This window comes from Lathamus discolor, chromosome 21 (genome assembly GCF_037157495.1).
Source record: "Lathamus discolor isolate bLatDis1 chromosome 21, bLatDis1.hap1, whole genome shotgun sequence".
Lineage (NCBI taxonomy): Eukaryota > Metazoa > Chordata > Aves > Psittaciformes > Psittacidae > Lathamus > Lathamus discolor.
Genome location: NC_088904.1, coordinates 3193865 through 3208404, shown reverse-complemented (window position 1 = coordinate 3208404; position 14540 = coordinate 3193865). Strand labels below are relative to the sequence as shown.

Below are 14540 nucleotides of genomic sequence, written 5' to 3'. Positions count from 1 at the left end.
AACCTGCCGTCATCTCCCTGGTTCCAAACCCATCCCGGAGGAGATGGGCTGGAGGCAAGAGGCGATTGCAGTCGACGCATTAGAGTGTGTGGTCCGAGGTTAGGTTCCAGGCAGGGACCTGCCACTTAGCTATGGGAATGGGAGGGGGCAGCCCTGGTGTTAGCCACACCGGGGTGACATCAGCTGGGTGCTAAATGCAGGATTCCTGCAGGAAAACGAAGCTCTCCCTTTGGTGGTGATGGTTTGGAGCGGGTGCAGGGGTCGGTCAGGGGTTGGTGTTGCTCTGCCCTTGCCCATAGAAGCCTGTTGAGATGTGGGGGTTCTTCTGGTGGCTCTTGTGTGGTCCCCTCTGCCCCTCCCTGCCTTGTTTTGGACCCAGTGAAAGGGGTTCCTTCCACTTTGTTACGTGTAGACCCTCCATCTGCTTTGGGAACAGGCAATATTCCCCTCCAAAGAAGCCATTCCTCCACCAGGATGGATTATGGGGATAGCCCCATGGTCCAGCCAAGCCTGACCCCAGCCTTCCCCTCCCATCTCTCAGTGCTGCCTGCGTTGCTGTAGGCTCTGTGCAAGGCCAGCCTTGTGAGGAGCTCCCATCAGCATCCTCAGAGCTGCCCCCAGCACCCATGGCAGCCTGGAGCAGTGTAAAGGATTGGGCACATCAAGATCACTGCTCTCCCTCCTGCGCCACGCCGGAGCCATGATCTTCCCGGGGCAGATTCCCTTTTCTCTCCCCGTGTTCCCTGATCTGCAGCGAAATCCAATTGACAGCTCACATGCAGCTTCCATCTGCCTTTGCCTTTGCTTTCCCTGAGCAGGGAGAAGCAGTCGGGTGAGGAGGCAGCGCTGCTGGTACAGCCCAGCGGCTCCACGCAGCTTGATGTGGAGCTGAGCATCTGCCTCTGCCCCCGGGGAGGATGGAAGGGGCCTGTGGTGGGCAGGCAGGGCTGGATGGGGCTGTGCAAGCCCCAAAGCCCATCTCATAGAGATGCTGAGGAGGGATGGATTCAGCTTGAGTCCTGCTGGAGCCACGAGCACCGTTATGAAACGGGGCTGTTGGAGCCTGACTGTTCCTGTCTCAGCAACCTGACTGCTGGTGGTTGGTCCTGTTCCAGCCTCCCGATATTATTCATGAGGCAGTTTTTTCTCTCGATGTTAATCACAGCTCCATTTGCATGTTAATGGCAGTGTTTGTCTTACAGCTGATAGCTTCATGGGAGGGACGGGGAGGCGTTGGAACAGGCGCTTGGAGCGGGTCGCAGGAGGCCGAGCAGGGAGGATCCAGTGGAAATTTTTGGCCTCGTGTTCCAGATTGGGCTGAAGGCAGCTCCTCCACAGGCGTCAGCGGCGCTCTCCTGGGTTTCCATGGTAGGGAAGGTGGGGAGAGGCAGGGCTGTGAGGTGCTAAACGGAACGGCAGGGAGAGGAGCAGCATCTCCTGTGGAGGAGCATCCGCACGGGGACACAGGGGTGGCTTCTTCAGAGGACAAGGAGGCAGCGCCAGGCCCTCTGATGGGCTTTGGCTCGGCTTCTGCAGGCTTGTAGATAAGCTCCTCGCTGCCTCCGTGCTTCCCCTGCTTCCTCAAGGCTGCTGATGTCCGGAGGAACGTTTAGGAGCTGAAGGGGCTGTAAATCCCAGAGTTAATGTGTGATCTGTAGGGAGGATCAGGTACAGAATATACATACACACATATATATATATGTATATAACTGCAGTCTCTTCTAAGTGGAGCTAGGCTGGGTTCTGCTTACAGGGAGCTGGAAGCCCTCCTGGAGCCAGTGGGAGCAAGGTGATGTCACCCAGTGCTGTGCGGACATAGAGGTTCTTTTGGGATCTTTGGCAGAATGATGATGGCACTAAGTCATGGTCACATTTAACACCTCATCTTAACAGAATGGTATGAGGATGGCACAGGAGTCAGGATGGGAATGGCACAGGAGTCAGGATGGGGATGGCACAGGAATCAGGCTGAGAATGGCACAGGAGTCAAGAAGGAAATGGCACAGGTGTCAGGATGAGGATGGTACAGGATTCAGGATCAGAATGGCACAGAGACGGTGCTCTGGGCCCTGTTATGATCCCCCCTTTCCGTGAGGGCCTGATGGGTGCTGGGGACCCTGAGCACCCTTTAACCGCACATCCCGTGTCTCAGCAGCTGGTGTCCCTGACTTGGTGCTGGAGGTGCTCCAAGGGACACGACCCTGTCCCCCTGAGCTTGCTGTTAACTGAAGCAGGAAATACGGCAGGGAGAGCAATGGGTCCCTTTGCACCTCTGTGGGCATCTCCTCATCCTTGAGTGCATCCCTGGGTAACCGCCTCAGGCTCAAAGCTTTAGGAGCCTGAAGAGCCCATGAACGATGTGGTGAGCAGAGCTCCATCTCGGCATGGAAATGCTTCCTAGAGCTGGGAAAACGCGGCTTTCCTTGAGCCTCTGTAGGCTTCAGGCACGTGGGTGAAGGCAGTGGCCAAAGGGGAGGCCGTGGCACACCCGGGGCTTCACTGGCTGTGTCCTGAGGAGCAGCTGAAGAGTTTGGCTTGCGAGAGGCAGCGATGGATGCTCAGTGACAAGCTGAAGGGACGTGTCCTGCTCTGCGTGGGATGTGAAATGCCACTGCGGAAGGAGGGGGATGCAGGAGGGGGGCTCTTCTCCAGTGCTTTGCCCATCCTCATCTGAAGCAACTCAAGTGATGGAGCTCCAGGCACGTCCCTGGGGAGATCATTCCACACTCCAATAAATCTCTCTCTGCTAGGAAATGTTTCTTGATCGCCAGCCAAATTGTGCCTTTGCTCAGTTTCGTTTGATTACTTTTAGCATCAGAGCACCCAAAGATGATCCCTTCTCCTCCTGGAGGGGCTGCAACGCCTCCCCCTTCCCATGGGCTCCAGCGCTAGGCTGAGATGCCGAGGCAAATCTCCGGATCTGGCCTTTTCCATGGGCTTTGCATCCTGCTCCTTACAGGATGCGCCGTGCGTTGCTGGTCCCTGGATTTCCCTTGTCATGTGTATGTCTATTTGTGTCTGCGCGCACTGTAGGGGTGGATGTGTGGCACTGAAGCCTCTCTTCCTGTAGCTTTCCATGATGCCATGAGTCTGGATCATGGAGCTTTCAGAGCAGCCTGAAATCCCAGGTGCTTTTCCTCTTTCCCTTTTATGCCGTTGGTATCAGTAATCATTCTGATCATGGCATCTCCTCTGGTCTTCGTGGTTTGGGCCGTTTCTCCCACAGGCAGTGGTAGCTGTGTTTCGCTCTCCTGTTGTTCCTCACCCATTTCCAACCTCGTTGGTTCCCTGGGACCCTTCTCCATGACTTTTACAGGCCTTGGATGGGGCCTCAGGTTGTTTCTTTGTCCCTAGAGTCACCCCCCACCTTTGTCACCCCCCTGGTACCAAAGCACAAGGGGCTGGCCTGGGCACTTCTCTGTACCTGAGGAGAAACTTGGGGCTGGAGTTCTGCTGGAGCACCTGCAGTTATAGAACCATGGAATGGGTTGGGTTGGAAGGGACCTTAAAGCTCCTCCAGCTCCAACCCCTGCCACGGGCAGGGACCCCTTCCACTGCAGCAGCTTGCTCCAAGCCCCTGTGTCCAACCTGGCCTTGAGCACTGCCAGGGATGGGGCAGCCACAGCTTCTCTGGGCACCCTGTGCCAGCGCCTCAGCACCCTCCCAGGGAAGAGCTTCTGCCTAAGAGCTCAGCTCAGTCTCCCCTCGGGCAGGTTCAAGCCATTCCCCTTGGCCTTTCCCTACAGGCCCTTGTCCAAAGCCCCCCTCCAGGTGCTTTGGTCACCACCAGAGCATTGTGTTGATGTGCGTCTGCACTTCCCTAACCTGACCCTTGCTGTCCCCACCACAGGCTGCGCCTTCCTCACCTACTGCGCCAGAGACTCTGCCATCAAAGCCCAGACAGCGCTGCACGAGCAGAAGACTTTGCCAGGGGTAAGTCCCGGGGGATTGTGCCCATGCCGTGGACAGGGAGTGGGGGAGCATCAGGACAGGGGGGGAGAGAAGTGCCTCAGATTGATGCTCCTGCTTGTGCAGGTTTGGGTTTGGAACAGGGATGCGGGAGCCTCACAGAGCTGCTGCTCTGGTCTCCACCTTGCCGAGCCTGCCCCATGTTAACTCCAGCCAAGCCTCTTGGGTCTCTGTGCTGTGACTCTGGTGCCGGGGCTGAGCTGGATCAGCTTCTTGGAAGGAATCAAAGCACATTTAAACAGGAGAGATGCAGGCTGGATGTAAGGAAGAAGCTCTTCCTTGTGCCCAGGGTGCCCAGAGGAGCTGTGGCTGCCCCATCCCTGGCAGTGCTCAAGGCCAGGTTGGACACAGGGGCTTGGAGCAAGCTGCTGCAGTGGAAGGGGTCCCTGCCCGTGGCAGGGGTTGGAGCTGGAGGAGCTTTAAGGTCCCTTCCAACCCAAAGCATTCCATGATTCTAAGCCTCGGCACATCTCATTGTTTGGAAGAGCAATGGCTTTATATAGGCTAGACCAAGACCGCTGAGCAAGCTCCTGCATCCTCCTCACCCTATGGCTGGTGCTGGGAGCAGAGTGTGGTAGGGATTGGAGGCACTGTGGAACACATCCCTCCTCCAGGGAAGTGCTCGGGATCGCTGCTCTTCCCATGGTGACGTGATGGGAGAGCTTGGCCTGGGCAGTTCCTCAGGGCTGAGGGGGTTGATCCAGCTCCTTGGAAGCATTTGTGTGGAGGTGAGGAGGCGGCCGAGCTGGTACTTATAGACAGAAGCTCACAGGAGGCCCCGTGTGCTCAAGGCAATGGGATAATTAATGTAAACCCGGGCCTCCGGAGAGGGGTTGGGAATTCTTACCCATAACATTCCCTCTTTAACCCACATAGGTCCAGAGAGCTCCCCTCCCCTTGCCACACGCACGCATCCTTTCCCACTCTTGCTTCCCTGTGCTCCTGGGCCTCTGTTTGCATGGGAGGGCTGGAAAATGCCCCTAACTCAATGGGACCTTTGGTGTTTCGGGTTATCCGAGGGCAGCAAGGGGCGAGTGAAGATAATCAGGTGCTCAAATGCTGTTTGAGGTCATTTTGTGTGAGGGCAAAGGGGCTTTCAGGCTAAAGCCACGGAGTGGCCGTGCACCCAGGGCAGGCTGGCAGAGCAATGCGGTGGGGACGGACAAGTCTCTGTGCAGGGGATGCAGAGGGGCTCCGTGTTGTCCATGTGAGGTCTGGTGGGTTCAAAGCTCAGGTCTGTGCAGGAATTGGTCGTGTTCTTCGCTGTTGATGCTCTCGGTCACAGCGTGCTGCAGGGACAGGATTTAAAGCAGCAGTTTGTGACGTGGTGATCTAAAGGCTCTTCATGGGAAGGGAGGTGTAAGAAGCTGCTTGGGAACAGTGAGGAGCCTGTGCTACCCCAGCGCTTTCCAACCTGTTGGTTTGGAGACAGCTCATGGGCAATGGGGTGTAATTAAGCTCCGGGATGAAGCCGCAGATGAGCTGCATTTGGAGCTGTTTCCAGGCTGGCAATGCACCACTGCGTCACATCTCGTTTCCCTTTGGGAAGTCCCTCCATGACCAAGGGGGCAGGATGCTACCAGAGGGGAACAGATCTGCGTCCTGATGTGCCTGTGCTTGGATGTGGGCTGGGTGACCTGGTGTAGCTTGAAGCCCTGTTTTCTTAGCCCAGTCTGCTTGTGACTGTGTAGGATCACCCATCCCTCGACCCCACTGATCCCAAGGGAGCACGCTGTGATCCAGGTAACTGGTTTTGGGAACAAAGACGTGGAATCTCCCCTCTGTTCACATCCCGATCATCTTCTGCTGAACTCTGAGGCAAAGCCTCTCACCAGGCGCATCGCGAGGATGCTAGTGCAGGACAGAGCACAGGATGTGCTGGACCACACAGTACTTGGGCTGTGGTTGATTTCGGGTTCATTTGAACCTCTTCACCATCTCTTTATTGCACCCAGCAATAGCAGGAAGAATGTTGAAGGCATCAGTGAAGGGTGACACAAACTGAATGCATCCCACGCATCAAAGGGGTCCAACAGGCGTGGATGGGAGCTTGGTGATGGTGCAAAGCACCCTCAGATGCCACAGGAACCTTCCTTTGGTCTCCCTGCAGTGGTTGATGCCAACAGTTCATGAACCTGACCACAAGCAAATGGGTTTCTTAGTCTAGACTTGGGATTTGGTAAGGGCAGAGCCATGGAGATGCTCTTTCCAATGGGTCCTTAAGCTGGGAGCAGGACTTGGAGCATCTCCTCCAGGTCTGTCACTGGGTGAGCCTGTGCCCACAGAGGGCAAGGAGGGCTGGAGCTTCCCTTACACAGACGTAAAGTCCATCCCCAGTGAATTCCCAGAGGGGCTTATCCCAGGCTGGCTCCTTCATCCCTGCCCTTCCCAGCACTTCCTGCCTGTGCACTGTTTCCTGGTGCTCCCTGAGGAGCTGTACCAATAAACCTGACTCAGTTTGGGCTGCAAAGACTCAACAGGGATGGAAGAACAGGATAGAACCCGGCATCCTTTGTGGCCTGGGGAGAGACACAGGGAGAGGCTGCGCAGCAGAGGGAAAGGCTTTGGATCTGGGAAGCAGAGAGGGAATGAAGCCCTTTGGCTTCCTCCTCCAGCCAGTGCAGCGCTTCACCTTCACTGCACTCCCTGGTGCACTGCTCCTTGGCTGCCAGGATATCAGAGCTCCATGAGCCTTTGATTCCCGATTGTGCCTTCACTTCGGTGCCTTCTGAAGGGAATCGGAGGGGTTATTAATGGCCCGCAGTGAGCACACCCCACGCCGCAGCCTCGCGCCGAGTGGAAGCGGAGGGAGCAGCTTCCCCAGCTCTTGCTTTGTGTCTCTTTTCATTTGCAGCCAGACAGTTGCAAATGACATCCAATTGCTCCTGGAGAAGAAGGGGAAGGAGAACAGAGGGAGGAAGCGGAAGGGGGGGAGGCTGAAAGGAGCCGTTCTGCTGGCAAGGTGCAGCTCCGGGTTTGTTTCTGTGCAGAACAAAAGGGGCTCGCTGGAAGGTGGGCAGGAGAGTGGCAGGAATTGGTATTGATCCACGCGGAGGGTACAGGCAGTGATGGGGGGACTAAAAGCGGCTCCGTCAGGGGGAGAACTCATGGATGCAGCGATGGTTTGGGAACAGAGGGCCATGGGGATGGAAAAGTACAGAGAGCAGCAGCGTTCGAGTGGAGAGAGGCGCTGGGAATGCACCAGGGCTTGAGATGCTGCAGCGCCCGCGATGATGGCACAGGGATTGATGCAGAGCTTGGGCAGGGATATTCCCATGGGCAGGAGGAAAGGCTCAGCGTGGGCCATCCACCAGGATCGACATCCATGAGGATACAGGGGAATGTGGGTGACTGGGAGGGGTTGGTCAAAGCATCTCGTCCCCCCTCCCCTCTCTGTTGTAGCTGCTGTGAACCCAGCCTGGACCACTATTCCTGCTAGCTTCTTCCCATGAAGATGGGAAGGATGTTCCCATCTTCCTGGGAGGATGCTGCAGCTGGCAAAGCTGGGAGACGTGCTGAGGAGTGGGCTGGAATGTTTGGGTAGGGATGAAGCTGGCTCCAGTTGTTCATGTTTGAGGTGGCCTCTGTGCTTTGAACCCTTGGGCAGGATGGAGAAGTGATTCCCGTGTCCATCCTGCAGGTTGTGGTGGGACGTGGATGCAGATCCCACAACAGTTTATGTTGGAAGAGGCCTCTGGGCTCTCTGGTCAAAGCAGGGCTACAGCAGATCACTGAGGACCTTCTCCGATGGAGTTATATCTCCAAGGAGATCCCACCATCATTCCAGGCCTTTTCCAGGCTGGAAGTGCCCCAGAGTGAAATGGTTTATCCAAAACCAGCCATAACATTGGATGTTCAGCCCAGAGCAGAGGCAACTCCGGGGGTGCTCCTGGTGGCAGCAGGATCGGGCCTGTTTCCAATGGATTTTCCCCTGGGCACGTCATTGCTGAGGAGGTTTTGCACTGCTTGGACTCTTAACGGTTGCCATAGGAACTATTGCAGTGGGAATTGCGTGTGTGCAGCCATGGAATTGTGTGTGTGCAGCCATGGAATTGTGTGTGTGCAGCCACGGAATTGTGTTTGGACTCTGCACTTCAGGTGCTGCTGCCACAGGTTCCTGCAGGACCTTCCTCACCGCACGCCTCCATTCCTCCTGGAGCAGCACCCCTGGTTATCCTTGTCTCCTTTATAATGGGATGGGATGGGGTGAGCCCATGAGGAGCTGGGCCAGGATGGTGCTCGGTGGGAATGTTGTGTTTGTGTGCGAGGCAGCTTTCCCAGCTCAGGGATGGATGGGTGGATGGGTGGATGGAGGGAGGGATGGATGGAGGGATGGATGGAGGGATGGAGGGATGGATGGATGGGTGGATGGATGGATGGAGGGATGGATGGATGGATGGGTGGATGGATGGAGGGATGGATGGATGGGTGGGTGGATGGATGGATGGATGGATGGATGGATAGATGGGTGGATGGATGGATGGATGGACGGGTGGAGGGATGGATGGATGAGTGGATGGATGGATGGATGGACGGGTGGATGGATGGGTGGGTGGACGGGTGGGTGGATGGATGGATGGATGGATGGAGGGATGTGTGGATGGATGAATGGATGGAGGGATGTGTGGATGGTTCTGGGTAGGACCGAGGTGCACTGAGACATCAATGGAAAGGTGCCAGCAGGACACCTGAATGCTGAGACTGGCACCAAACCAGCATCATTCCCAACCAGGAATGGAATCCAAAGGAGCCAGGCAGCTGTTGGCTTGATGTGCTCAGCACAGCTGGAGCTCGTGTTTGAACTGGCCACAAGAAGACCAGCCCCAACCTGCAGAGCCTGAGCGCCCAGGACCTTCTTCTCAAAGGCCTTGGGTACCTTTTGGGTCCTGGAGGAGCCGGAATCGTGCACAGGCTGTGGGTGCCCCATGGGCTGCACTCCCCATGGCACAAGCTGTGGGTGCCCCATGGAGTGCGCTCCCAGGTACAGGCTATGGATGCCCCACGGGGTCCCCTGCCCCACATGTTCAGGTTATGGGGGGGAGCAGCCCTGGCTCTGTGCCCCATAGGCGGGCTGTGGGGCAGGGAAGGGGATGGACAGATGGGGAAGGGGGGGGGGACACCCCCCCAGAGATCATATCGAAATGTCTCTTTTGTGCAGAGCGCAGGGAATGCCCCCAAGAGCTGGTTGCCATGGCAACCACAAATGTCAGGTTCCATGTGGTGAATAACCGTTTCCATGGCAACCCCTCCTTTATCCGAGGTGCTGGGAGCGGGATGACAGCCCTGCTGGGGGAGGGGACCCGGACATGGCCCCAGGTACCAGCCCCCCCCCCCCGCCTCCCCCATCCTTCCCCTCTCCTTGCCCCAAGCCCTCAGCACCCCCGGGTGGGCGCCTGCTCAAGGAGGGGAGGATGCTCTCAGCTCTGCAGCATCCCTCCCTCCTTCCCTATGGATTTGCTGCTCCTAGAAGCCAAGAGCTAGCTCCATCCCTCCATCTCTTTCCCCATCTGTTTAGCTTAATCCTGGTTTTGCATCCCGGGCAGACACAAAGCTATTGCTCGGGGCTCAGGAGCAGGGAGGAAGGAGGAGGGCAGGTGCCCCTCAAGGCTCCATAACCAGCCCTCTCCTCCCAGTTCACATCAAGGCTGATGCTGGGACACCACCAGCTTCCAAACTGCTGGAGCCTGGGAGCAGGAAGAGCTTCCAGGCATCGTCTCACCTTTGGCCACCCTCACAGGCTCCAGCTCCTGCCCATGAGCTGCTTCCCTGGAGCATTCCTTTGCCTCTTGCTGTGTCCGAGCTTTATTCCTGGTGGCATCTCCAGGCAAAGCAGCTGAGCAGGGAAAAGCAGGAAGCAATTTCCTTCTGGGAAGCCTGAAATCCTCATGGTCCATCCTGGTGCCTCCCTCCCATGCACGGTGATGGGAAGGGGCACAAGGGCCAGGCTCTAACCCTCTGCTTTTCTCTCTCCTCGCAGATGGCGCGTCCCATCCAGGTGAAACCCGCCGACAGCGAGAGCCGTGGAGGTAGTTGTCATCTCTCCTTGGTCCTCCCTTGTGCTCATGATGGGGCCCAAGCCATGAGGCACGGTCCTGGCCTTGCCTTTGGGGGGCAGGAATTGGTTTAGGGGTAGGGTTTGATGGGCATCCTCCAGCTTGGCAACCGCTCTGCTGCTGCCTCCATCTCTGCTCAGCCTCAGCCACATCTCACTGCAGAGGCCCAAGTGATGCTGTAGAAGTCGGGCTGTGATGGGGAAATAGCGGATGAAGGGGAAGGATGCTGAGTCCCGAGATGAAGGTGCCATCGGCCTGCAGGGACCAGCGTGGTTAAAGCAGTGGGTGCTGAGCAGCCCAGAGCTGGAAGTTTGGGAGCAGGAGCATCTCTGTTAATGCAGTGGGGAGCTCACAGCAGCTCAGATGCCTCCTCCATTGGAGAGGGTTTGCAGCTCGAGCCCTTCCAGGTGGATGAGCTCATTCTGCTGCTTTCCCTTGTCTTACCAACGCGTTCCTTTCCTCTCCATCCCTGCATCCGCCTCTCCATGCCTCTGAAAGCAGTTCAGTGGGGAGAACTGATGGGATAGCTCGGCCCGTGGGGCAGCACATCCTGCACTTGGGCAGCTTTGGAGAGCTTTGGCTTTGCATTTTGAGGGCTTCCTTCCAAGCAGTTTGTTGTCATTCCCAATTACTGCGCTGGCAGGAATACGAGCTATAATATTGGATAGGAACGTGGGTACATGTGGTTGTGTGAGCCTCTGCTAAAGGGGCTGCAGGAAACCTGGAGAGGGGCTTGGGGCAAGGGCCTGTAGGGACAGGCCAAGGGGAATGGCTTGAACCTGCCCGAGGGGAGACTGAGCTGAGCTCTTAGGCAGAAGCTCTTCCCTGGGAGGGTGCTGAGGCGCTGGCACAGGGTGCCCAGAGAAGCTGTGGCTGCCCCATCCCTGGCAGTGCTCAAGGCCAGGTTGGACACAGGGGCTTGGAGCAAGCTGCTCCAGTGGAAGGGGTCCCTGCCCGTGGCAGGGGTTGGAGCTGGAGGAGCTTTAAGGTCCCTTCCAACCCAACCCAGGCTGGGATTCGATGCAGTTTGGCCTTTACAAGACGCACGAGGCCATGGATTCGAGCCACTTCCAGTGCTAGAAACCAGGAGACTGGGCAAGAGCTTCAGATGTGGCCCTGGTGACCCTCTCTCTGTGGGGGATGGAGAGGAACGTGCGTGGCACCGGCACGTGGTGCCCCATGCAGCATCCTGCATGGGGCGGGGGGGGGACCACATTGTCCTGCTCTTTCCTCCTGCTCCCCAAGGGCCTGGAGGCAGCTCCTGGCTCTGGCTCAGTGTGTGACCCCAGGAGTGCGTGTTAACACCATGGGCATGCACGGGACCAGCAGCCTCCTGCTCCCATCCCCGCTTGGGATCCATCCTGGGAGGCAGGGAAGGAGGCAGGAAGGGGCTTTGGCAGCAGCATGAATGCGCAGCGCTGCCGTCCCTCCCCGCCGCAGCTCCAAGACCTGTTGTTTTCCAGGTCACTGCACTCTCCCACAGCAGCTTCCCGGCGATGCTCCCTGACGTGCGTCACATTGCATCGCATTCCTTGGAAGCAGCCCCTTCGCTGCTGTCACGGGCAATGAGGAATCCTCTGTCGCTGCTCCTGCCCCGACACGATGGCTCCTGGGGGTCACCCCGCACGTGTTGGGGGGGGACGACTCTGGAGCTGGGTTTTAGCGCTGTGATGCTTTCATAGGGGCTGGTACCCCAAGCTCTGCTGTGTGATGGGCTCCAGTGATGGGCATGGAGCACCACAGACCAAGATTCCCACCGCTGCCCTTGGCCATCCCAACAGAACCAGGATCCTCCCTTCTCCCTTCTGATGGAGGAACCCAGAGCTCCAAGTCCTGGATGTGTTGGGCCTCCCAGGCCATGGAGAGGGGCAGTGGGGACCACGGAGCTGTTGGTTGGCCCTTACCCAACTGTCCTGCATTTGGCTGATCCTGTGGGGAGGCAAACTGGGACCTGGGACACCAGGACTTATCCCAGGCAGCTGGAGATGGATGTACTGGTTAGACTGGGGTGGGAGGGGCAGGTTGGAGCTGAGATGCTCGGTTAGGTTGGAGCTGTGGAAGTGGTGATCTTGGGGAGGACAAGGAAGCAGGAGTCCTGGCTTGGTCTGATGCATTTCCTAAGGTGCCTCCTGGGTCTCCACGTGTTGCTCAGTGAGGCCCAGGCAGATTTTATCACCGTTCCCGTTGGATCATCCAAAGGAAAGGAGGAATGGAAGGCAATCCATCGCCTTTTGTTTTCCTTTGTGAGGAAGCCACAGGAACCTTTGCAGTGTGAGGAGCTCGGGAGGATCCTTCACACTCACCTCTGGGAGCCAACAGCCACCCATTGCCATGGCAGGCGAGTCTGGATCCTCCTGCTTTGGACTGGAAGCCTCATAGAAGGTTGATGTCTCTGTGTTTGCCCCTAGGGGACAGGAAGCTCTTTGTGGGCATGTTGAACAAGCAGCAGTCTGAGGATGATGTGCTCCGGCTCTTTGAACCCTTTGGGGTCATTGATGAATGTACAGTGCTGCGTGGACCCGATGGCAACAGCAAAGGTGTGAACCCCCCTGCGTGCTCGCTCCAATCCGCACGTCACCGGTGCCTCCTTTCCACTGGGACCCTGATTCCCCCTCCCCATCTTCCCGTATCCCAGCCCTGCGCAGGGAGCTGTGAGGATGGATGGGGCAGGATGGGATGCGGAGGGGCAGGAGCACTGTGAGCCTCTGGGCTCGCTCTGGGGCTGCAGTTTCTGTACCCCCGGTGAGGAGCGCATAGGGAATCTGGGGAAGAGGTAACCAAGGATGGAGATGGTGGCACCATCCGTGGAGTCCGTATCATGGAGAGAGGACTCGGGATGAGCCATCCTCTTTGTTCCCTGCCCCCTTGGGAGGGATTTCCCCTTGCACGCTGGGGCAGAGGGGCACGATCGCAGCATCTCCATCACTGCAACCTCCCTGTGCTCTTCGTGTCCCTCTCCAGGCTGTGCTTTCGTCAAGTTCTCCTCTCACACCGAGGCTCAGGCCGCGATCCACGCGCTCCACGGCAGCCAGACCATGCCCGTGAGTATCAGCAAGGCTCCTCCCCTCTTCCCACTCCTCTTCCCACCACCCTGGTGCAGGGACCCACTGCCCAAACCTGCCACAGCTTCTCCCACAGCCCCTGGGCTTGGGGGGGGGGGGTGCACATCCGTGCTCTCACCTTTGCCACCCAGGCTGTGCGAGGCTGGGGTCTGTGTCCTGGTAATGGCTGGAACGGCCGAGAGCCAAGAACCAGGACGTGAATTGGCCTTGGAGATGGTGACCTGGAGCGAGCAGGGAGCAGTGTGGGGCAGGCCCCTGCGGTCTGAGCCTTCTCTGTGGGCACCTTCTTGGGGGGGGGGGGGGGGGGCTGTACCATGGCTGGGACCTGGTCCCTCTCGCAGGCTCTAACCTGGACCTTGCAGCCAGGATGGAGCCGCAGCGGGGGCACTGCCAGGCCCGTGGTGGGAAGATGCTGCCTGTGGCTCGCACGATGCTCGTGGCTGCCCCGGCAGCGCCGATGCGTGCCCGTGCTCGCGAGCGCACACGGGGCGAGGGCAAGGGGAGGGTGGATGGGGAAGGGCACGGCCCCGCTCCCAGGCGGCTCCTGAGCTCTTTCACACCAGTGTTTGCTCTTCTGCTCCTCTTCCCACTCCTCTCTGCTGCCTGTCCTGCCCCGTCCTGGCGGCCGCCTCTGCCTGTCCCTGCCCTCCTGTCCCCTGGCTCCTGCCTCTGTCTCCTCTCTCTGTGCCTAGGGAGCCTCCTCCAGTCTAGTGGTGAAGTTTGCTGACACAGATAAGGAGAGGACCCTGCGCCGTATGCAGCAAATGGTGGGGCAGCTGGGGATATTCACTCCATCTCTCACCTTGCCGTTCAGCCCATACAGCGCCTATGCGCAGGCTGTGAGTATCCGCGGGGGGTGTGGGCATGGGCAGCGCCACCGACGGGGCTCTGAGCACTGCAGCCGGGGATCGGCCTTGAGGCATCCACACTGGATTGAGCTGGGAGCCGGCTGAGCCCGGCGGAGGCGCCCGGGGCCGGCCAAGCAGGAGCCGGGCTCCTTCTGTCTTGTGAGGATGCCCAGAGCCCCGATTCCCGGTGATGGTGGAGTCATCGGGAGCCGACCCGGGAGCTCTTCCTGTCCCGTGGCACCCGTGTGCGTGTGTCCCTTTGGTCCCGGAGCCCTGCGCCCAGGTCTTTGTTTCTCTGCTGTCCCTGGGGTTTTGCTCTTGCTGGTGTCACTGGGGGGGTGCAGGATGCTGGAGGGGGGTCAGGGGGCTTGTAGCAGCCTGGCCTCCTCTGGCAAGGCTCTGCTTTGGGCCTCGTGCCTTGGACCGGGAGCGGTTGCCGTGGATGGTTGAGGGAGGTCCCAAACCCCCCAAGCCCCTGCTCTGCTGTGATGGAGCATCTTCCGGTGACTGACACTTTGAGGTCTCTGCTGCCAAGCATCAAGCCCATGGGAGGAGGCTCAGGAATTGCTCCGAGCACGAGGGATGCTCCTGGCAAATAGGAGATGCTC

At 58.3% G+C, this 14540-nt stretch overlaps 1 protein-coding gene across 4 annotated transcripts in view; it reads left to right on the top strand.

Annotated features, from left to right (window-relative positions):
• Positions 1–14540, top strand: part of CELF5 (CUGBP Elav-like family member 5) — a 29602-nt gene that overhangs the window by 9155 nt on the left and 5907 nt on the right. For 3 of the 4 annotated variants that reach the window (XM_065658927.1, XM_065658925.1, XM_065658924.1), the window contains 5 exons: positions 3851–3933; positions 9947–9995; positions 12431–12559; positions 12984–13063; positions 13777–13923. In XM_065658927.1, the coding sequence (XP_065514999.1) occupies positions 3851–3933; positions 9947–9995; positions 12431–12559; positions 12984–13063; positions 13777–13923 (488 nt within the window). The remainder of the gene's footprint in view (positions 1–3850; positions 3934–9946; positions 9996–12430; positions 12560–12983; positions 13064–13776; positions 13924–14540) is intronic. The other variant, XM_065658926.1, reaches the window with a different exon arrangement.